Consider the following 24,365-nt stretch of genomic DNA (forward strand, 5'->3'; position numbering starts at 1 on the left):
GCTGGGGAATCGATGAGGAAAAGACTAATCCATTCCTCATGACCCCCCCGCATTACCATGACCAGAGGCACAGTGACCTCCCTGACCAGCCCTGACCCTAGTGGTCGACTGTCTAGGGCGTGCACGGGGAAGGGTTGGTCCAACTGGACCAGGGGAATCCCTAACTTAGCCGCGACCCCACGGTCCATAAAACTCCCTGCTGCGCCTGAATCGACTAGCGCCTTAAACCGGGAGTGAGGGGAGAAACAAGGAAAGGACACTGACACATACATGTGACGGACAGGGGGCTCTGGGTGAGGCTGGTGCTGACTCACCTGAGGTGTCAAAGGAGCGCTCTGCCTGCCCTCTGGACTCCTAGGGGAGTCTCCCCAGCACCGGTCCACAGTGTGCCCTCTGCGACCACATGAGGTGCAGGAGCGACCTCCCCCTCCAGTCTTCCTGGCTGCTGCCCCCCCTATCTCCATAGGCGTGGGAGCAGGAGGACTGGAGGGTGGAATGAGCAGGGCCCGGGTCGGACGTCCGCGGGCGGCCAGCAGATTGTCCAGTCGGATGGACAGATCCACCAGTTGGTCCAGTGTGTGGGTCGTGTCCCGACAGGCTAATTCCCGGCGGACGTCCTCCCTCAAACTACAACGGTAGTGATCTATAAGGGCCCTCTCATTCCACCCTGCTCCCGCGGCCAGGGTCCGGAACTCGAGAGCGAAGTCCTGCGCGCTCCTCGTCTCCTGCCTCAGGTGAAACAGCCGCTCACCCGCCGCTCTCCCCTCCGGGGGATGATCGAATACTGCCCGAAAGCGGCGGGTGAACTCTGGGTAGTTGTCCCTGGCTGAGTCCGGACTGTCCCACACGGCGTTTGCCCATTCCAGGGCCTTACCCGTGAGGCAGGAGACGAGGACGCTGACGCTCTCCTCCCCCGAGGGAGAGGGACGAACGGTCGCCAGGTATAACTCCAACTGGAGCAAGAAGCCCTTACACCCAGCGGCCGTTCCATCGTACTCCCTGGGGGGAGCGAGTTTCACCCCACTGGTACTGGGTGCTGTGGGTGCTGGTGGGGGCGCAGGCTGTTGGCCTGCCGAGTTCAGGGGGCCGAGAGCGCGTCGGTCCCAGCTCTCCAGGCGCGCCAACACCTGATCCATGGCGTTCCCCAGCCGGTGGAGCAGGGTGGAGTGTTGGTCGACGGTTTCCTCCATGGACATGGCTGGCGCTGAAGCTCCTGCTGACTCCATTTAGTTACGGTACGTGATTTCTGTCACGGGCTGGCTCGAGGAACAACAGGAGAGGTAGAGTCAGGCGCAGGAGACAGAGAGAGTTCGTGACCACCCTTCTTTATTTGAAGCACTGTACGTGGTCGACAAGGTATAGGGGCGCAGCCCTGAACGATTCTGCGGTGGTGTACACAAAATAAAAGAAACCACTGGCAGAAGGAGAAACTAAATACACGTTCTTACGAACACACAAAACCCGGACAAGCAACACAATCACGTACAACCACATACATCCTACGCTAACCTAAATAACCCCCCCTTACTAATGACTAACCCAAAACAGGTGTGTGCCTACCTAGACCTAACCAAACGAAAGTGAAACAAAAAGGGATCGATGGTAGCTAGTAGGCCGGCGACGACGACCGCCGAGCTCCGCCCGGCCGAGGAGGGGCGCCACCATCCGTCACTGTCGTGACAGTATGGCCCTGTCAGATACGGTGACAGTCTGAATCTACCCTGTATGGCCCTGTCAGATACACTGACAGTCTGAATCTACCCTGTATGGCCCTGTCAGATACACTGACAGTCTGAATCTACCCTGTATGGCCCTGTCAGATACGGTGACAGTCTGAATCTACCCTGTATGGCCCTGTCAGATACACTGACAGTCTGAATCTACCCTGTATGGCCCTGTCAGATACACTGACAGTCTGAATCTACCCTGTATGGCCCTGTCAGATACGGTGACAGTCTGAATCTACCGTCTATGGCCCTGTCAGATATAGTGACAGTCTGAATCTTCCCTGTATGGCCCTGTCAGATACACTGACATACGGTGACAGTCTGAATCTACCCTGTATGGCCCTGTCAGATACACTGACAGTCTGAATCTACCCTGTATGGCTAAATAAAGAGCAGGCACCTGGTAAACGCTGGAGACCTTTACAATGAACATGCTTCTGTTCCAGGTGACAGTTTGTCAGAAAGTTGCCTAGATATAGAAGGGTGTATCCCAAATGACACCATATTCCCTATATAGTGCACTACTTTAGACCAGAGCCCTATTCCCTATATAGTGCACTACTATAGACCAGAGCCCTATTTCCTATATAGTGCACTACTTTAGACTAGAGCCCTATTCCCTATATAGTGCACTACTTTAGACCAGAGCCTCAGATGGTGCACTTGTGTAGGGTATAGGGTGCCATTCTGGAATCAGACGTGTTCACTCCCTCAACTCAACTCACCCCCCCTCCCCCCACCCCCCCCCCCCACCCACCCCCTCGGTGATGGAAATAAAGTGATGTCACTGGGTCCATCTGAAACGCTTTCTCTGTCTGGGTGTTGTGGTCAGGGTGGGCTCACAGGGCTGGGTTGACCTTTGAAGGGTGTGTGTGTGTGTGTGTGTGTGTGTGTGTGTGTGTGTGTGTGTGTGTGTGTGTGTGTGTGTGGCTGCACACACACTTCTAGAACACAGGTGGGTCTGGGTTGGAGGCTTTGTTTGTGCATGCGTGTGTGTGTGTGTGTGTGTGTGTGCGTGCGTGCGTGCGTGCGTGTGTGTGTGTGGTGTTGGTATTGTCATACAATTTCCATGCACAGCTTGCGACCCCGTTACATCAAATCTCATTTCTTGAGTCATTGTTCCTAAGCCTGACTTTTAAAACCTGTCTCAATATTGAAGTGTGCAACAAAAAAAAGCAACAACTAATTTGAACTTAATTCTTATCCTTTACATGTAGCTGGTTTTGGTAGATATGTTTATTTTTTATTAAATAGAAGGGGATTAAAGATCCAATGCAGTCATTTTTAATCTCAATATCAAATCATTTCTGGGTAAAAAAAAAGAAGAAGAAGTATCTTACTGTGATTGTTTAAAATAAAATTGTCAAAAACAAAACAAAAATAGCTTCTTAGCAAAATTAAATTACTCAGGCAAGAAATGTTGCTGGGATTGTCGGCCTAATGGGAGAGATGTGTAACCTGAAAACTATCTGTTATTGACAGAGAGGAGGGCAAAACTCTCTTTGTTATTGGTCTAACAACTAATTCTAAAAGTGCATTATCGTCATTTTCACAGTATTATTCCAACCCCATAAACTCCATTCGGACAGGATTAGTTGTACTGGGTGAGGTCAGGTAATTTTAGTCCCGTCCGAATCTGCCATGTCAATCATTTTTACATGGCAGGGGAGTAACAATTCCAGCCAGAATAACCTACGGGTTTTTTTGTCAACTCCAAGGTAACCTCTGATAATGCTAGTAGCAGTGAAGAGGTGACTCCGGGATGCTGGCCTTCTAGTTCCTCTGTCCAGTGAAGCGGGGACTCCGGGATGCTGGCCTTCTAGTTCCTCTGTCCAGTGAAGAGGTGACTCCGGGATGCTGGCCTTCTAGTTCCTCTGTCCAGTGAAGAGGTGACTCCGGGATGCTGGCCTTCTAGTTCCTCTGTCCAGTGAAGAGGCGACTCCGGGATGCTGGCCTTCTAGTTCCTCTGTCCAGTGAAGAGGAGACTCCGGGATGCTGGCCTTCTAGTTCCTCTGTCCAGTGAAGAGGAGACTCCGGGATGCTGGCCTTCTAGTTCCTCTGTCCAGTGAAGCGGGGACTCCGGGATGCTGGCCTTCTAGTTCCTCTGTCCAGTGAAGAGGCGACTCCGGGATGCTGGCCTTCTAGTTCCTCTGTCCAGTGAAGAGGAGACTCCGGGATGCTGGCCTTCTAGTTCCTCTGTCCAGTGAAGAGGCGACTCCGGGATGCTGGCCTTCTAGTTCCTCTGTCCAGTGAAGAGGAGACTCCGGGATGCTGGCCTTCTAGTTCCTCTGTCAAGTGAAGAGGTGACTCCGGGATGCTGGCCTTCTAGTTCCTCTGTCCAGTGAAGCGGGGACTCCGGGATGCTGGCCTTCTAGTTCCTCAGTCCAGTGAAGGGGTGACTCCGGGATGCTGGCCTTCTAGGCAGAGTTCCTCTGTCCAGTATCTTAATCTTTTCTTTTTATTGGCCAGTCTGAGATATGGCTTTTTCTTTGCAACTCTACTACTGCCTAGAAAGCCAGCATCCCGGAGTTGCTTCTTCACTGTTGATGTTGAGACTGGTGTTTTGTGGGTAATATTTAATTAAGCTGCCAGTTGAGGACTTGTGAGGCGTCTGTTTCTCAAACTAGACACTCTAATGTACTTGTCCTCTTGCTCAGTGGTGCACCGGGGCCTCCCACTCCTCTTTCTATTCTGGTTAGAGCCTGTCTGCGCTGTTCTATGAAGGGAGTAGTACACAGCAGAGTACGAGATCTTCAGTTTCTTGGCAATTTCTCGCATGGAATAGCCTTCAATTCTCAGAACAAGAATAGACTGACGAGTTTCAGAAGAAAGGTCTTTGTTTCTGGCCATTTTGAGCCTGTAATCGAATGCACAAATGATGATGCTCCAGATACTCAACTAGTCTAAAGAAGGCCAGTTTTATTGCTTCTTTAATCAGGACAAACGTTTTAAGCTGTGATAACTTAATAGTAAAAGGGTTTTCTAATGATCAATTAGCCTTTTAAAATGATAAACTTGGATTGGCTAACACAATGTGCCATTGGAACACAGGAGTAATGGTTGCTGATAATGGGCCTCTGTACACCTATGTAGATATTCCATAAAAAATCAGCCGTTTCCAGCTACAATAGTCATTTATAACATTAACAATATCTACAGTGTATTGCTGATAAATGTGATGTTATTTTAATGGACAAAAAAAAAGTGCTTTTCTTTCAAAAACAAGGAACATTTCTAAGAGACCCTAAACTTTTGAATGGTAGTGTCACGTCCTGACCATAGAGAGCTCTTATTTTGTATAGTAGAGTAGGTCAGGGCGTGACTGGGGGGGGGGGGTTTATTTAGTTCTATGTTGTTTTGGTTCTAGTTTATTTTTTCTATGTTGGGATTTTTGTATGATCCCCAATTAGAGGCAGCTGGTCATCGTTGTCTCTAATTGGGGATCATATTTAAGTAGTTGTTTTTCCCACCTGTGTTTGTGGGAGATTATTTTGAGTTAGTGCATGTTACACCTCTTTCGTCACGGTTTGTGTTTTGTTTGTAGTTTATTGTTTGTTTTTGTAAAGTTTCACATTAAAATAAAAGATGTGGAACGACACCTTCGCAGCACTTTGGTCTCCTTCCTATGACGAACGTGACAGGGTAGTGTACACATATAGACCTAGTTAGTTATCCGGTGGTGGTGGTAACTTAGCAGTTATCTCATCATCCTCTTCCATTATCATCATCATCATCACCACCGCTTTACATACCATTCAGCCAGGGCAGTGGGTGGGTGTTAGCACCAGATTGGCAGACACACTCAGTTTCTAAAGGGGTTTTGGCTAGATGGAGTTGGACAGAAGCAGGTTAGGAAAAGTAAAGGAGTAGGTTAGGAGAATTAAGTTAAGGTTAGGATAACTAAAGGAGTGGGTTAGGAGAATTAGGTTAAGGTTAGGAAAACTAAAGGACCAGGTTAGGAGAACTAGGTTAAGGTTAGGATAACTAAAGGACCAGGTTAGGAGAATTAGGTTAAGGTTAGGAAAACTAAAGGAGTAGGTTAGGAGAACTAGGTTAAGGTTAGGATAACTAAAGGAGTAGGTTAGGAGAACTAGGTTAAGGTTAGGATAACTAAAGGAGCAGGTTAGGAGAACTAGGTTAAGGTTAGGATAACTAAAGGAGTGGGTTAGGAGAACTAGGTTAAGGTTAGGAAAACTAAAGGACCAGGTTAGGAGAATTAGGTTAAGATTAGGAAAAGGGTTAGGTTTAGCTAAAGTTCTAACCCTAGCCCTAACCCTGCCACGACTCAAACAGGCAACTTTTGGTCCATAGCTGTACTTTTTTCTAGTCACAACCGTCAAACGGGTGGTTTCCAGAAACACAGGCCGAAGCTGCATGAGCTCAGAAGGTGAAGTTTCCTTGGAAAAGGCTACAGAAAACGACCTTCACAGTAATGTGGGGTTTCCTGTTTTTCATAAATGGAAAAAAGAAAGAAAGATGGAGCTGTTTTTTTAAATGATTTGATGAGGGAATATAATTGTCTTTGGAACAGCTTTGATGTTAGAATATTTTCTTCTAATTTTTAATTGATCAAAGTTAAAGTAAATGTTCGTATTGTTGTTGGAATAGATGTATTGTAGCGTAGCCGTAATGCTACTGAAGAGGTTTCACCCTACCGTATTTTAACGTTGCTCTGACAGTGAATCCGGTTTTATCTTTCGCCATGCCAGGATTTCAGTTTAGGATTGGAGCAGTGTGACAGACCCTAGCTCTGCATTTAGAAGTAACTTAAATTACCATTTTAATTTAAAGAGGCTTTATTGGCATGGGATATATATGTTTACATTGCCAAAGCAAGTAAAATAGATCATAAACAAAAGTGAAATAAACAATAAATAAATAAAACAGTAAACATTACACTCACAAAAATTCCAAAAGAATAAAGACATTTCAAATGTCATATTATGTCTATATACAGTGTCGTAACGATGTGAAAATAGTTAAAGTACAAATGGTAACGTCGATGTCACGTAGCAAGCTGCCTCACTGTAACCTCTCTTGTTTTGAACCTCTCAACAGCAGAACCCTCTACTCTACAGTCTGTGCAGAGGTGTGTATCCAGCCAGACATACTGGTTATAATGGGCTTGTTCGACAGTGCAGGAGACTGCCGACTGACTGGTCTACAAATCACCTGGCATTATAAATAACTACTCATTAGCTCTACAAATCACCTTGCATCATAAATAACTACTCATTAGATCTACTAATCACCTGGCGTCATAAATAACTACTCATTAGATCTACAAATCACCTTGCATCATAAATAACTACTCATTAGATCTACAAATCACCTGGCATCATAAATAAACTACTCATTAAATCTACAAATCACCTGGCATCATAAATAACTACTCATTAGATCTACAAATCACCTGGCGTCATAAATAACTACTCATTATTATTGGTATCATCAGTCAATCAGTCACCGTTTACCCACAATGCTTCATGGATTTGTATGCTCTCTAAACGCCGCCATTGACTGGACGCCTACGTCTCTGCCCTAATAATGGGATTCGTTGTCCACAGAGCAGGAAGGCTTTTTCCTCTCTTCGGATTGGTGGAATTCCACCCAGCTCACACCAGGCATTATTCTGCACTGTTTTAGTTAAAGTGGTGTCACGATATCTATGAATGTAAACACTTTTGCAGTAAAATAATATTTACACAACCGTCCATTTCACATATGGGGGGGACCTTAGAGATCAGGGAAAACAATTTTCGGTTTGGTTTAAACTCGGGTAGGGGTATCTAAATGGGGTTTATGGCTCTAGGAAAGTCAAAAGATTGTCTATTATATTATAGATATTCGAGGCACCGCTCTAACAATGGAATTACATGTCCGAAAAGATAGAAGGGAAGGCGAGGTCAGGTGGGACCATTCTAGCCAATGAGAGGGAAGATAAAAGAGTGTGAACAACAGGCCATAGAGATAGATAGTTGACTCCTCTTTGTCTCTGTACCATTACAGGGTCTGTGACAACACGGGTAGCGCCATTGACGCAATTTCCATTTTAAAATAGTCACTGTGATTCTTCTTCACTGGCTGATTGCTCTCAACTCGTAGGAGTCTTCACCCAGTTGAATACTTTAAAATAGTGGAAACCCTCAATGACAATGCAAAAACGAGTTATAATCCATTAGGAGTCATCTATCTATCTCTATGACAAGAGGAACTCTAAAATAAAGTCGTCCATTCATAACAATCTAGTCATTACGATAATTCTATTTGATCAAATAATCTCACGTAGCAAATTAGTAATTATATATATTTTTTTGTTGTTGACCAAATTCAACATTTTTTTTTCTCCATTGACCTCCATACAAACTATTCCTCACTTCGTGGCCAGATTTCGAGCGGAGTAAAACCTCTCGCTTCGCCCATATGGACGCATGACATGTTACAACAAACACTGTGAGCCCCCAAAAAACCCTCCTCTACACGGCCGAAAGGACAAGTATAAGGCAACATGTCCCGGCACAGAAATGTCCGAGGATACAACTATGATGAAGGTTAGAATCTGTGAAAAGTGCTAGTGATGAAAAGGCCTGAACTAACCCAACTTGTTATCTAGCTAGCGAGCTAGCTAACGTTAGCCGACTAGCTTGATAAGCGTCGATTTATTTTGCTGTCGTGTCCTATTTGGGCTGTTATATGTCGTAATATTAACATTAAAGGAATATATTTCAGAGAACTAAGTCTAACTATTTAGCTAATTTAACTAAAGCTACTCTATCGCCTGTATGTGTTCATATTATTGTTTAGTTAGCTAGCTAGCTCGGGATACTCATGAGTATCCTACTGGCCAGCTTCAGTGAGTGGAACTTGAAAAGCTAACTAGCCTAGCTAGGATATCGGGATACTCATGAGTATCGGGGCAAGGAAACGAACCATGAAACGTATTTAAAGCTGCGCTATGTAGAAATAGCTCCACCGTTTCCTGGTTGCTAAATTTCTAATAGTTTGCCTTATTTCAGTTAATGTGGCAAAACAAGGGTGTATAATGTAGAGAATCATTCAACCATCTAAACGTCTGCGAAATCTATTTTCCATAACCAAAAGTATAGTATTTTCAGCTGTTTAGAGCTGGTGTACAAAACTTAAAAGTAAAAGAAGCAAAAACGAAACTTAAGAACAGGAAGCGTAGAAATAGCGCACATAGAACAGATCTACCCCTTCTTAGACTTGCTTTCGATGAGAATGACCGATCTATAACTCCCATTTCTATGTGAATTTGGTCGAATTGCCCCAAAATGTTAATTCTATACAGTGCATTCAGAAAGTATTCAGACCCCTTCCCCTTTTCCACATTTTTGTCACGTTACAACCTTAATCTAAAATGGATTAAATTATTATTATTATACCTCATCAATACAATACCTCATAATGACAAAGCGAAAACTCGCTGTTTATTATCTATGCATAGTCACTTTAGAAATTACCTTGACTAACCTGTACCCCCACACATCGACTCGCTACAGGTATCCTCTGTATATAGCCTTGTCATTGTTGTGTAATTTTCTTGTTACTTTTTGATTTAATTATGTTTGTTTTACTTTAGTTTATTTAGTAACTCTTTCTTGAACTGCGCTGTTGGTTAAGGGCTTGTAGGTAAGCGTTTCACGGTAAGGTGATGCACCTGTTGTATTCGGCTCGTGACAAATACAATTTGAGTTGAAATTCGGTTTGAAAACAGGTTTTTAGAACATTTTGCAAATTTATTACAAATAAAAGAACAAATACCTTATTTACATAAGTATGCAGACCCTTTGCTACGAGACTTGAAATTGAACTCAGGTGCATCCTGTTTCAATTGGTCATCCTTGAAATGTTTCTACAACTTGATTGGAGTCCACCTGTGGTAAATTCAATTGATTGGACATGATTTGGAAAGGCACACACCTGGCTATATAAGGTCTCACAGCTGACAGTGCATGTCAGAGCAAAAACCAAGCCATGAGGTCGAAGAAATTGTCTGTAGAGCTCCGAGACAGGATTGTGTCGAGGCACAGATCTGGGGAAGGGCACCACAAAATGTCTGCAGCGTTGAAGGTCCCCAAGAACACAGTGGCCTCCATCATTCTTAAATTGAAGAAGTTTGGAATCACCAAGACTCTTCCCAGAGCTGGCCGCCCGGCCAAACTGAGCAATCGGGGAAGAAGGGCCTTGGTCAGGGAGGTGACCAATAACCCGATGGTCACTGACAGAGCTCCAGAGTTCCTCTGTGGAGATGGGAGAACCTTCCAGAAGGACAACCATCTCTGCAGCACTCCACCAATCAGGCCTTTATGGCCGAGTGGACAGACAGAAGCCACTCCTCAGTAAAAGGCACATGACAGTCCGCTTGGAGTTTGCCAAAAGGCACCTAAAGGACTCTCAGACCATGAGAGACAAGATTCTCTGGTCAGATGAACTCTTTGGCCTGAATGTCAACCGTCATGTCTGCAGGAAACCTGGCACCATCTCTACGGGGAAACATGGTGGTGGCAGCATCATGCTGTGGGGATGTTTTTCAGTTGCAGGGACACTAGTCGGGATCGAGGCAAAGATGAATGGAGCAAAGTACAGAGAGAACCTTGATGAAAACCTGCTCCAGAGCCCTCAGGACCTCAGACTGGGGCGGAGGTTCACCTTCCAACAGGACAATGACCCTAAGCACACAGCCAAGACAACACAGGAGTGGCTTGGCTTCAGGAGACTGAATGTCCTTGAGTGGCCCAGCCAGAGCCTGGACTTGAATCCGATCGAAAACATCTCTGCAGAGACCTGAAAATAGCTGTGCAGCGACACTCCCCATCCAACCTGACAGAGCTTGAGAGGATCTGCAGAGAAGAATGGGAGAAACTCCCCAAATACAGGTGTACCAAGCTTGTAGCGTCTTACCCAAGAAGACTCAAGGCTGTAATCGCTGCCAAAGGTGCTTCAACAAAGTACTGAGTAAAGCGTCTGAATACTTACATAAATGTAGCATTTCAGTTTTAATTTCAATACATTTTCTAAAATGTCTAAAAACCTCGTTTTGCTTCCATCATTATGGGGTATTGTGATGTCATTATGGGGTATTGTGATGTCATTATGAGGTACTGTGTGTAGATTGATGAGGAAAAAAATCAAATTTAATACATTTTATAATAAGGCTGTAACGTAACAAAATGAGGAAAAAGTCAAGGGGTCTGAATACTTTCTGAATGCACTGTAGTTAATTGTTTATTTGCAGCATTCAATTCCAGCATTTTAATAAATGTCTTAATTTCTTTCACTGATGCGTTATCATTTACACTGTCACGTTTTTTTTTTATCTTAGTATGCCTAATATATATATATATTTTTATATGTGTATTTATTCGTTGACAGAATAATTATTCTCCTCTTTGACTAAGCAGTTCAAGGGATCTGTACTCCCAAAGTTGTGCTTGGTAGTTAGTTATCACTTCTCAGCAGCCAATGACTAGCAGTTTCTTACTGGCGATTTAAAAAAAAATGGATGATTGGCATTTTTCCCCAGTCATTACTTAATGTAACAAATTCATGGTAATTCACGGTAACCTGGTAAACAGTTGATTTAGAAATGGCCGTTTATGTGCCATTGCCCGGCTATTAAAAAGGACGGGCGGCTATTAGCAATTTAGTAAAATTTTTACAGTATAGTCATTATTCAATGTTAGGTGATTGTTTCACTATTGAAAGATATTGTTGTGTATCCAGTCCACCAGTAAAGGCCTCGTACGAGCTGTCAGCCAGCCAGGCAGAGTTGCTGACTAGGCCAAGTGATAGGCAGCCATTTCAATGAAAGCATACTGTCTGTGTGTTTGTGTTTGTGTGTGTGTGAGTGATTACGATGTGTGTTTATGTGGGACCTAGCTAGCTACCTGCCACTGTTAACTGTACCACTTTTTCTGGTGTTTCTGCAGACCTTGACGATGACGACATGTATGGACAGTCTGTTGATGATGACTACTGTATCTCTCCTGCTACAGGTCTGTCACACCAATCTAGTACAGTACACAAGTTCTTTATACTGTATCTCTCCTGCTACAGGTCTGTCACACCAATCTAGTATAGTACACAAGTTCTTTATACTGTATCTCCCCTGCTACAGGTCTGTCACACCACCCTAGTACAGTACACAAGTTCTTTATACTGTATCTCCCCTGCTACAGGTCTGTCACACCACCCTAGTACAGTACACAAGTTCTTTATACTGTATCTCCCCTGCTACAGGTCTGTCTGTCACACCACCCTAGTACAGTACACAAGTTCTTTATACTGTATCTCCCCTGCTACAGGTCTGTCACCTAGTACAGTACACATGTTCTTTATACTGTATCTCCCCTGCTACAGGTCTGTCACAACACCCTAGTACAGTACACAAGTTCTTTATACTGTATCTCCCCTGCTACAGGTCTGTCACATCACCCTAGTACAGTACACAAGTTCTTTATACTGTATCTCTCCTGCTACAGGTCTGTCACACCACCCTAGTACAGTACACAAGTTCTTTATACTGTATCTCCCCTGCTACAGGTCTGTCTGTCACACCACCCTAGTACAGTACACAAGTTCTTTATACTGTATCTCCCCTGCTACAGGTCTGTCACACCAATCTAGTACAGTACACAAGTTCTTTATACTGTATCTCCCCTGCTACAGGTCTGTCACACCAATCTAGTATAGTACACAAGTTCTTTATACTGTATCTCCCCTGCTACAGGTCTGTCACACCAATCTAGTACAGTACACAAGTTCTTTATACTGTATCTCTCCTGCTACAGGTCTGTCTGTCACACCAACCTAGTACAGTACACAAGTTCTTAATACTATATCTCCCCTGCTACAGGTCTGTCTGTCACAACACCCTAGTACAGTACACAAGTTCTTTATACTGTATCTCTCCTGCTACAGGTCTTTCACACCAATCTAGTACAGTACACAAGTTCTTTATACTGTATCTCCCCTGCTACAGGTCTGTCACACCACCCTAGTACAGTACACAAGTTCTTTATACTGTATCTCCCTTGCTACAGGTCTGTCACACCACCCTAGTACAGTACACAAGTTCTTTATACTGTATCTCTCCTGCTACAGGTCTGTCACACCACCCTAGTACAGTACACAAGTTCTTTATACTGTATCTCCCCTGCTACAGGTCTGTCACACCAATCTAGTACAGTACACAAGTTCTTTATACTGTACCTCCCCTGCTACAGGTCTGTCTGTCACACCACCCTCCTACAGTACACAAGTTCTTTATACTGTATCTCTCCTGCTACAGGTCTGTCTGTCACACCAACCTAGTACAGTTCACAAGTTCTTAATACTGTATCTCTCCTGCTACAGGTCTGTCACACCACCCTAGTACAGTACACAAGTTCTTTATACTGTATCTCTCCTGCTACAGGTCTTTCACACCAATCTAGTACAGTACACAAGTTCTTTATACGGTATCTCCCCTGCTACAGGTCTGTCACACCACCCTAGTACAGTACACAAGTTCTTTATACTGTATCTCCCCTGCTACAGGTCTGTCTGTCACACCACCCTAGTACAGTACACAAGTTCTTTATACTATATCTCCCCTGCTACAGGTCTGTCTGTCACACCAATCTAGTACAGTACACAAGTTCTTTATACTGTATCTCCCCTGCTACAGGTCTGTCACATCACCCTAGTACAGTACACAAGTTCTTTATACTGTATCTCCCCTGCTACAGGTCTGTCACACCACCCTAGTACAGTACACAAGTTCTTTATACTGTATCTCCCCTGCTACAGGTCTGTCACACCAATCTAGTACAGTACACAAGTTCTTTATACTGTATCTCCCCTGCTACAGGTCTGTCTGTCACACCACCCTAGTACAGTACACAAGTTCTTTATACTGTATCTCCCCTGCTACAGGTCTGTCTGTCACACCACCCTAGTACAGTACACAAGTTCTTTATACTGTATCTCCCCTGCTACAGCTCTGTCACACCACGCTAGTACAGTACACTAGTTCTTTATATACTGTATCTCCCCTGCTACAGGTCTGTCACACCAATCTAGTACAGTACACAAGTTCTTTATACTGTATCTCCCCTGCTACAGGTCTGTCACACCACCCTAGTACAGTACACAAGTTATTTATACTGTATCTCCCCTGCTACAGGTCTGTCACACCAATCTAGTACAGTACACAAGTTCTTTATACTGTATCTCCCCTGCTACAGTTCTGTCACACCACCCTAGTACAGTACACAAGTTCTTTATACTGTATCTCCCCTGCTACAGGTCTGTCACACCACCCTAGTACAGTATACAAGTTCTTTATACTGTATCTCCCCTGCTACAGGTCTGTCTGTCACACCAATCTAGTACAGTACACAAGTTCTTTATACTGTATCTCCCCTGCTACAGGTCTGTCACACTACCCAAGTACTCTATACTGTCAAATCGAGTCAAAATGGTATTCGTCACATGCTTGGTAAACAGCAGGTCTGGACTAAGAGTAAATGCTTAGTTACGGGTTGTTCCCATCCACGCTGAGAGAAGGAAAAGAGATAAATAATAGAAAAGTAATAGCATGTAATAATAAATACATAATGAGTAACCTTAAATCAGGGATCATCAACTAGATTCATTCATTCAACAGCGGGTTAACTGCCTTGTTCAGGGGCAGAACTACAGATTTGTACCTTGTCAGCTCGGGGATTCGATCTTGCAACCTTTCATATGATAGAAACTTTGGTTTGTGGAGAATTCTTACTTAACTCAACCTTTTAATATCAGATCAGTCAATATGGAAGATGTCTAGTTTACTTAACATTATCATGGGGCGGCAGGTAGCCTAGTGGTTAGAGCGTTGGACTAGTAACTGAAAGGTTGCTGGATTGAATCCCTGAGCTGACGAGGGACAAATCTGTGTTTCTGCCCCTGAACAAGGCAGTTAACCCACTGTTCCCCGGTAGGCCATCATTGTAAATAATACATTTGTTCTTAACTGACTTGTGACCCATTGTTGACATTCCCAAGCACTGTGATTGGCTCTTGAGTGATCCGTTGTGTGTTCTGTGGTATCCATAGCGGCCCAGTTCATCTACTCCAGCAGGCAGGAGAGGCCCAACGTTGAGCCTCCCCTAGAGGAAGAGGAGATGGAGGAGGCCATACCCACCTCTCCCACCCTCACACACAACCTCAACCCCCTGGACCAAGGTACCCTTACCCCCACCACCCCCCTGGACCAAGGTACCCTTACCCCCACCACCCCCCTGGACCAAGGTACCCTTACCCCCACCAAGCCCCTGGACCAAGGTACCCTTACCCCCACCACCCCCCTGGACCAAGGTACCCTTACCCCCACCAAGCCCCTGGACCAAGGTACCCTTACCCCCACCACCCCCCTGGACCAAGGTACCCTTACCCCCACCAAGCCCCTGGACCAAGGTACCCTTACCCCCACCAAGCCCCTGGACCAAGGTACCCATACCCCCACCAAGCCCCTGGACCAAGGTACCCTTACCCCCACAAATCCCCTGGACCAAGGTACCCTTACCCCCACCACCCCCCTGGACCAAGGTACCCTTACCCCCACCAAGCCCCTGGACCAAGGTACCCTTACCCCCACCACCCCCCTGGACCAAGGTACCCTTACCCCCACCAAGCCCCTGGACCAAGGTACCCTTACCCCCACCAAGCCCCTGGACCAAGGTACCCTTACCCCCACAAACCCCCTGGACCAAGGTACCCTTACCCCCACCACCCCCCTGGACCAAGGTACCCTTACCCCCACCAAGCCCCTGGACCAAGGTACCCTTACCCCCACAAACCCCCTGGACCAAGGTACCCTTACCCCCACCACCCCCCTGGACCAAGGTACCCTTACCCCCACCACCCCCCTGGACCAAGGTACCCTTACCCCCACCACCCCCCTGGACCAAGGTACCCTTACCCCCACCACCCCCCTGGACCAAGGTACCCTTACCCCCACCACCACCCCTGGACCAAGGTACCCTTACCCCCACCACCCCCCTGGACCACCCTTACCCCCACCAACCCCCCCAACCTCAACCCCCTGGACCAAGGTATCCTTACCCCCACCACCCCCTGGACCAAGGTACCCTTACCCCCACCAACCCCCTGGACCAAGGTACCCTTACCCCCACCAACCCCCTGGACCAAGGTACCCTTACCCCCACCACCCCCCTGGACCAAGGTACCCTTACCCCCACCACCCCCCTGGACCAAGGTACCCTTACCCCCACCAACCCCCCTGGACCAAGGTACACTTACCCCCACCAACCCCCCTGGACCAAGGTACCCTTACCCCCACCAACCCCCCTGGACCAAGGTACCCTTACCCCCACCCACCCCCCTGGACCAAGGTACCCATACCCCCACCCACCCCCCTGGACCAAGGTACCCATACCCCCACCAACCCCCCTGGACCAAGGTACCCTTACCCCTACCAACCCCCTGGACCAAGGTACCCTTACCCCCACCCACCCCCACCACCCCCCTGGAAGGTGACTTTCAGCTGTAACATGATTCAACTCTTATTGGAACCCCTGAATGAACATTGTGTGTGTCTCCACAGGCAAATTGTACTCGTGTCTGGACCAGATGCGTGCGGTGCTGGGTGATGCCGTGCCAGAGTCGGTCCTTACCCAGGCTGCCTTGCGGTGCGCCTTCGACCCTCAGAGAGCCTTGGATGCCGTTCTATCAGACGAGAGCGCCGGGCTGCCGGCCCCCCTGGACGCCAGAACCAATAACGACGCACCACTGCCGCAGAGAGCGAATAAGGAGACGGCAGTTGTACCAAGAGCCAATCAGGAAGCCTCAGCTGCACCGCGACCAGAGAAAGGTATGGTTTTTTACTCCAGGGCCCGGTTTCCAAATGGCCAATTTAGGTTTACAGGGAATATTAACGATGCGTCTTTCCTACAACGGCCGAAGATCAGCTTTTTCAGTTCAAATCTTTCCTTAATTAACTATTTTAAAAAAAATAATGTTTTTATCATTATTTCACAATATTGACGGTGGATCAGCTCCTAGAGATATTAACCTTAGTCTTGTGAACGCGCATCTCCAGTGTCACTGTCCCCAGGCTGACCACTTACAAATACTCCTGCTGTTCTTCGCCCAGAGACAGCAGACACCCCATTCCACTTTCTGGCGGCTTTAGAGAGCCAATGGAAGCCTTAGAAAATGTCACGTTACAGCACAGATGCTGTATTTTCGATAGAGATGCAACAGAAGGACTACAAATTGTCAGACAGGGCACTTCCTGTATGGAATCTTCTCAGGTTTTGGCCTGCCATATGAGTTCTGTTATACTCACAGACACCATTCAAACAGTTTTAGAAACTTTAGAGTGTTTTCTATCCAAATCTACTAATTATATGCATATTCTAGTTTCTGGGCAGGAGTAGTAACCAGATTAAATCGGGTATGTTTTTTTATCCGGCCGTGAAAATACTGCCACCTATCCCAAACGAAGTTAATACCACCTACAGCTGCAAATATTGATTAGGCTTATTCTAACGCTTAGCCAGTAATAATGCTCTGAATCACAGAGTTGACACATCGTTGCTCACGTTAGGCTACACGTCATGAATTGTATTGAGACCAATTAGACAAGTAGCCTACAAGTAGCAATATGTCAGTATGGTTGAAATAGGCCCCCCACCTAGGTAGTGACAGTGCTGGCAACACTAGCTGCAGTAACCCATGGAGAGACGGAGGGAGGGGGTCACACTAGGACAATCAGAGAGCGGGTATATTATGGTGGCCCTGGTGGCACAATAATAAGCAAATGTGTGATTGTACAGAGGTGCTTAGGGAGATGGGTTGACAACGGGGGGAGCAGCGTGTGTGGGTGAAGAGGGGAAGAGGGGTGTATCTGAACTCCTGTCAGCAAGGACATGACATTGGTTAATCAAATCTCCCCATTCTTGCTCCGTGTCGCATGCCTTCTCAAACAGCTACAACTCTATATGCATTCAAGTCTTCTGTTGAGTTGGGCTCAGGGATGGAACAGCTGTTGAACATCTGAGCTTGTGGTTGTTTGTGGGGTGTGTGTGTGTGTGTGTGTGTGTGTGTGTCCCACATCTGTTGGTAAGGGGTAAAGATGTTAGGGACAAAATAGGATGAATCACAATTGTTTTCTAAAATGTTTGTAATGCTGATCCTGGTTAAAGGTAACAATCCTTCGTATGAACCGCCAACATTAAAACTCATATTGTTTGTTAATTGTAGAAATAAATTAAGATATGCAAGATTTTTTTAGTATGTACAGTGCCTTCAGAAAGTTTTCAGACCTCTTGACTTTTTACACATTTTGTCACGTTACAGCCTTATTCTAAAATGGATTAAATAAATGCATATCCTCAACAATCTACACACAATACCCCATAATGACATCACAATACCCCATAATGACATCACAATACTCCATAATGACATCACAATACCCCCATAATGACATCACAATACCCCATAATGACATCACAATACCCCATAACGACATCACAATACTCCATAACGATATCACAATACCCCATAACGACATCACAATACCTCATAATGACATCACAATACTCCATAATGACATCACAATACCCCATAATGACATCACAATACCCCATAATGACATCACAATACCCCATAATGACATCACAATACCTCATAATGACATCACAATACCCCATAACGACATCACAATACCCCATAACGACATCACAATACCCCATAACGACATCACAATACCCCATAACGACATCACAATACCCCATAACGACATCACAATACCCCATAACGACATCACAATACTCCATAAAGACAAAGTGAAAAGTTTTTTTTGCAAATTTATTACAAATAAAAACAAATACCTTATTTACATAAGTATTCAGACCCTTTGCTATGAGACTTGAAATTGAGCTCAGGTGCATCCTGTTTCCGTTGATCCTCCTTGAGATGTTTCTACAACTGGATTGGAGTCCACCTGTGGTAAATTCAATTGATTGAACATGATTTGGAAAGGCACATACCTGTCTAATATAAGGTCCCACAGTTGACAGTGCATGTCTGAGCAAAAAACCAAGCCATGAGGTGGAAAGGAATTGTCCGTAGAGCGCTGAGACAGTGTCGAGGAACAGAAGGAACAATATATCGTTATCTTTTTTAAAACAAGCCATAGAAAGTTGGTTGCAATTTCAGTTTAATACACCAGTAAAGACAGAACAAATATTACGAATAAACTCAAATATACTAATTGATTAAAAAAAATCAAAATAATAATAGTCTTTGTAAATAATATCATAACAGGGACTGGTGGAGTTATGTTACACATGCAGCTAATAAACATATATATATGGAAATGTCTGCTCTACCCAAAATTACAACCAACGAATTGCAGCATTACAGCAGAAATGGAAGAGACAAGTGGAAGGGGGACAAAGTAAGGAACTTGTCTGTCGGCACCAGAAATAAAGACCAAAATTGGTTAAAGAAAATTGTGATAAATTAAAAAGTATTCCAGTTTCATTTAAGGACCAAAAAATGTACAGCTGTGACATGTAGATTGCAAAATAGTAGGGAAGAGATTTTCAATGGCACAACTGGTACACGAAACAACGCTGGATTCAAACCTTTGTTTTCAAGTCAAATTTGTAGAATAATAGTGAAGACATCAAAACAAGGAAAGAGAATGTCAAGAGTGTGCAAAGCTGTCATCAAGAGAAAAGGGTTGGCTACTTTGAAGACTCTAACATCTAAAATATATTTTGATTTGTTAAACACTTTTTTTGGTTACTACATGATTCCATACGTGTTATTTCATAGTTTTGATGTCTTCACTGTTATTCTACAATGTTGAAAATATTGAAAATAAAGACAAACCCTGGAATGAGTAGCTGTCAAATTTTGACTGGTACTGTATGTTTGTTGTTGTTAATTTTTGAGATTTGAGATATGAAATGTAGGCTATGACTCAACTCTAGAATAGTCAATTTCGTTTTCATGCCAATGGTTCGTTTTCTGACTGTTTTATTGGTTCCATTGCTCCAGGCAAGCTCAATCAAGCTCAGATAAAGTATTTGAAATGATTTGAAATAGTATTCAAAGGTCTGGTTGTCAAACAGCAGAGAGGTTCAGTTTGAAATTAAAAGTGCTTGTTAAAAACCTCTATGGGACCCCTTCCCGTTCTCATCCCGGTAACGGGATTGCTTGACAAGATAGCAAAAATCTAATAATTTCAATTTCTCAAACAATCAACTATTTTACACCATTTGAAAGATAAACATCTCCTTAACCTCTCTAGGGCCGGCGGGACGAAATCGTCCCACCTACGTAACAGCCAGTGGAATCCTGTGGCGCGTTATTCAAATACCTTAGAAATGCTATTACTTCAATTTCTCAAACATATTACTATTTTACACCATTTTAAAGACAAGACTCTCGTTAATCTAACCACACTGTTCGATTTCAAAAAGGCTTTACAACGAAAGCAAAACATTAGATTATGTCAGCAGAGTACACAGCCAGAAATAATCAGACACCCATTTTTCAAGCTAGCATATAATGTCACAAAAACCCAGAAGACAGCTAAATGCAGCACTAACCTTTGATGATCTTCATCAGATGACACACCTAGGACATTGTTATACAATACATGCATGTTTTGTTCAATCAAGTTCATATTTATATCAAAAACCAGCTTTTTACATTAGCATGTGACGTTCAGAACTAGCAAACTTCCGGTGAATTTACAAAAAATGTACTAAATTACTCACGATAAAAGTTCACAAAAAGCATAACAATTATTTTAAGAATTATAGATACAGAACTCCTCTATGCACTCGATATGTCTGATTTTAAAATAGCTTTTCGGTGAAAGCACATTTTGCAATATTCTCAGTAGATAGCCCGGCATCACAGGGCTAGCTATTTAGACACCCAGCAAGTTTAGCACTCACCAAAGTCAGATTTACTATAAGAAAAATGTTATTACCTTTGGTGTTCTTCGTCAGAATGCACTCCCAGGACTTCTACTTCAATAACAAATGTTGGTTTGGTCCCAAATAATCCATTGTTATATCCAAATATCCTCTGTTTTGTTCGTGCGTTCAAGACACTATCCGAAAGGGTAAATAAGGGTGACGAGCACGGCGCATTTCGTGACAAAAAAATCCTAAATATTCCATTACCGTACTTCGAAGCATGTCAACCGCTGTTTAAAATCAATTTTTATGCCATTTTTATCGTAAAAAAGCGATAATATTCCGACCGGGAATCTGCGTTTAGGTAAAAAGACGAAAGAAAATAAAGCACGGGGTCGACTCGTGCATGCGCCTAAGCCCATTGTCCTCTGATCGGCCACTTGCCAAACGCGCAAATGTGTCTCAGCCTGGGGCTGCCTCGATATCATTCAGCTTTTTCCCGGGCTCTGAGAGCCTATGGGAGCCGTAGGAAGTGTCACGTTACAGCAAAGATCCTCAGTCTTCAATAAACAGAGACAAGAAGAACAAGATCTTGTCAGAGAGGGCACTTCCTGTAAGGAATCTTCTCAGGTTTTTGCCTGCCATATGAGTTCTGTTATACTCACAGACACCATTCAAACAGTTTTAGAAACTTTAGGGTGTTTTCTATCCAAAGCCAATAATTATATGCATATTCTAGTTACTGGGCAGGAGTAGTAACCAGATTAAATCGGGTACGTTTTTTATCCGGCCGTGTCAATACTGCCCCCTACCCCCAACAGGTTAATCCAACCACGTTGTCCGATTTCAAAGAGGCTTTACAGCATAAGCATAAAGTTAGATTATGTTAGGACAGTACATTGACAAAACATTACACACAGCTATTTTCAATGCAAAGACAGGCGTCACCAAAAGCAGAATACCAGCTAAAATTATGCACTAACCTTTGACAATCTTCATCAGATGACACTCCTAGGACATTATGTTAGACAATACATGGATTTTTTGTTCTATCAAGTTCATATTTATATCCAAAAACAGCATTTTACAATGGCGGTGATGTTCAGAAAATATTTAGCCTCCAAAACTGCAGGTGAATCTGCGCTACAATTTACAAAATTACTATTCGAAAACATTGGTAAAATATATAATATTGTCATTCAAAGAATTATAGATTAACATCTCGTGAATGCAACCGCATTGCCAGATTTCAAAATAACTTTACTGGGAAATCACACTTTGCAATAAACGAGGTACTATGCTCAGAAAAATAGGCTAGGCGATACAGACTAGTACCATCTAAAATCAAATATACTATTGTAAATATTCCCTTACCTTTGATTATCTTCATCAGAAGGCACTTCCAGGAATCCCAGGTCCACAACAAATGTTGTTTTGTTCGAAGAAGTTCATAATTTATGTCCAAATAGCTCCTTCTTGTTAGCGCGTTCTGAAGGCTACTCCAAATGTACGAAGCGCGCGGGACTTGTCCTCACGAATGTGCATTTTTTTTTTAACGTTCGTTCAAACATGTCAAACGTTGTATAACATAAATCTTTAGGGCCTTTTTCAATCAGAACTTCAATAATATTCAAGGCGGACGATTGCATTGTCTTACAAAACGTTTCGGAACGAAAGAGTACCCACGGGCACACGCATCATAGTAGTAATGGCCCTCCCCCTATGACAAACTTTCCAGGCCTCTCGTTCGGTCAGTTTTTACAGGAGAAGACTCAAACCACTTTGTAAAGACTGTTGACATCTAGTGGAAGCCTTAGGAAGTGCTAAATGAATCCTAACTCACGGTGTGTTTCATAGGCAAAGGCTTGAAAGTGATTCCACAAATCAGATTTCCACTTCCTGTTAGGATTTGTCTCAGGGTTTTGACTGCCATATGAGTTCTGTTATACTCACAGACACCATTCAAACAGTTTTAGAAACTTTAGAGTGTTTTCTATCCAAATCTACTAATTATATGCATATTCTCGTTTCTGGGTAATAGTAGTAACCAGTTTAAATCGGGTACGTTTTTTATCCGGCCGTGAAAATACTGCCCCCCTAGCCTCAACAGGTTTTAAAGAAACTAGGGATGCAAATTTCGGTCATATTTGGTTCCGACTAACTGACCCTCATTAACCATCAACAAATGGTTAAAAAAAATATTCAAACAGTAAAAGGACGTGACCAACAGAAAATACTGTCAGAGATCTGTATATAATGACAAGATGCTTGTGTTTCAGCCCTAACAATGGGAGTCGTCCGAAGGTGGGAAGGCAGGCGACACTTAGGCCCAAAATAAGCCCATAGAAACGCATTGGATTTATTTCGGAGAGAGTGAATCCTCTCGCTTTGTATCTTCCTCACATTATACATTATACTGCCTCTAGTTCACATTCCATTATACTGCCTCTTGTTCACATTACATTATACTGCCTCTAGTTCACATTCCATTATACTTCCTCTAGTTCACATTCCATTATACTGCCTCTAGTTCATTATACATTATACTGCCTCTAGTTCACATTCCATTATACTGCCTCTTGTTCACATTACATTATACTGCCTCTAGTTCACATTCCATTATACTGCCTCTAGTTCACGTTCCATTATACTGCCTCTAGTTCACATTCCATTATACTTCCTCTAGTTCACATTACATTATACTGCCTCTTGTTCACATTACATTATACTGCCTCTAGTTCACATTCCATTATACTTCCTCTAGTTCACATTCCATTATACTGCCTCTAGTTCATTATACATTATACTGCCTCTAGTTCACATTCCATTATACTGCCTCTTGTTCACATTACATTATACTGCCTCTAGTTCACGTTCCATTATACTGCCTCTAGTTCACATTCCATTATACTTCCTCTAGTTCACATTCCATTATACTGCCTCTTGTTCACATTACATTATACTGCCTCTAGTTCACATTCCATTATACTTCCTCTAGTTCACATTCCATTATACTGCCTCTAGTTCATTATACATTATACTGCCTCTAGTTCACATTACATTATACGGCCTCTAGTTCACATTCCATTTTACTGCCTCTAGTTCATTATACATTATACTTCCTCTAGTTCACATTACATTATACTTCCTCTAGTTCATTATACAATATACTGCCTCTAGTTCACATTACATTATACTTCCTCTAGTTCACATTCCATTTTACTGCCTCTAGTTCATTATACATTATACTTCCTCTAGTTCACATTCCATTATACTGCCTCTAGTTCACATTACATTATACTTCCTCTAGTTCACATTCCATTTTACTGCCTCTAGTTCATTATACATTATACTTCCTCTAGTTCACATTCCATTATACTGCCTCTAGTTCACGTTCCATTATACTGCCTCTAGTTCACATTTCATTATACTGCCTCTAGTTCATTATACATTATACTTCCTCTAGTTCACATTCCATTATACTGCCTCTAGTTCACGTTCCATTATACTGCCTCTAGTTCACATTCCATTATACTGCCTCTAGTTCACATTCCATTATACTTCCTCTAGTTCACATTCCATTATACTGCCTCTTGTTCACGTTCCATTATACTGCCTCTAGTTCACATTTCATTATACTGCCTCTAGTTCACATTCCATTATACTGCCTCTAGTTCATTATATA

General features: G+C 43.6%; 1 protein-coding gene across 4 annotated transcripts in view; it reads left to right on the forward strand.

The window, feature by feature from the left end:
- The first annotated feature begins 8,143 nt into the window (after positions 1-8,143).
- Positions 8,144-24,365, forward strand: part of LOC100195249 (HBS1-like (S. cerevisiae)) — an 80,638-nt gene continuing 64,416 nt past the window's right edge. The window contains 4 exon segments of one of the 4 annotated variants that reach the window (NM_001140278.1): positions 8,144-8,278; positions 11,678-11,743; positions 14,829-14,957; positions 16,339-16,605. In NM_001140278.1, the coding sequence (NP_001133750.1) occupies positions 8,236-8,278; positions 11,678-11,743; positions 14,829-14,957; positions 16,339-16,605 (505 nt within the window). In that variant the 5' untranslated portion in view covers positions 8,144-8,235. 4 annotated transcript variants of the gene reach the window in all.

Source organism: Salmo salar, chromosome 15, assembly GCF_965601325.2.
Source record: "Salmo salar chromosome 15, fSalSal1, whole genome shotgun sequence".
Lineage (NCBI taxonomy): Eukaryota > Metazoa > Chordata > Actinopteri > Salmoniformes > Salmonidae > Salmo > Salmo salar.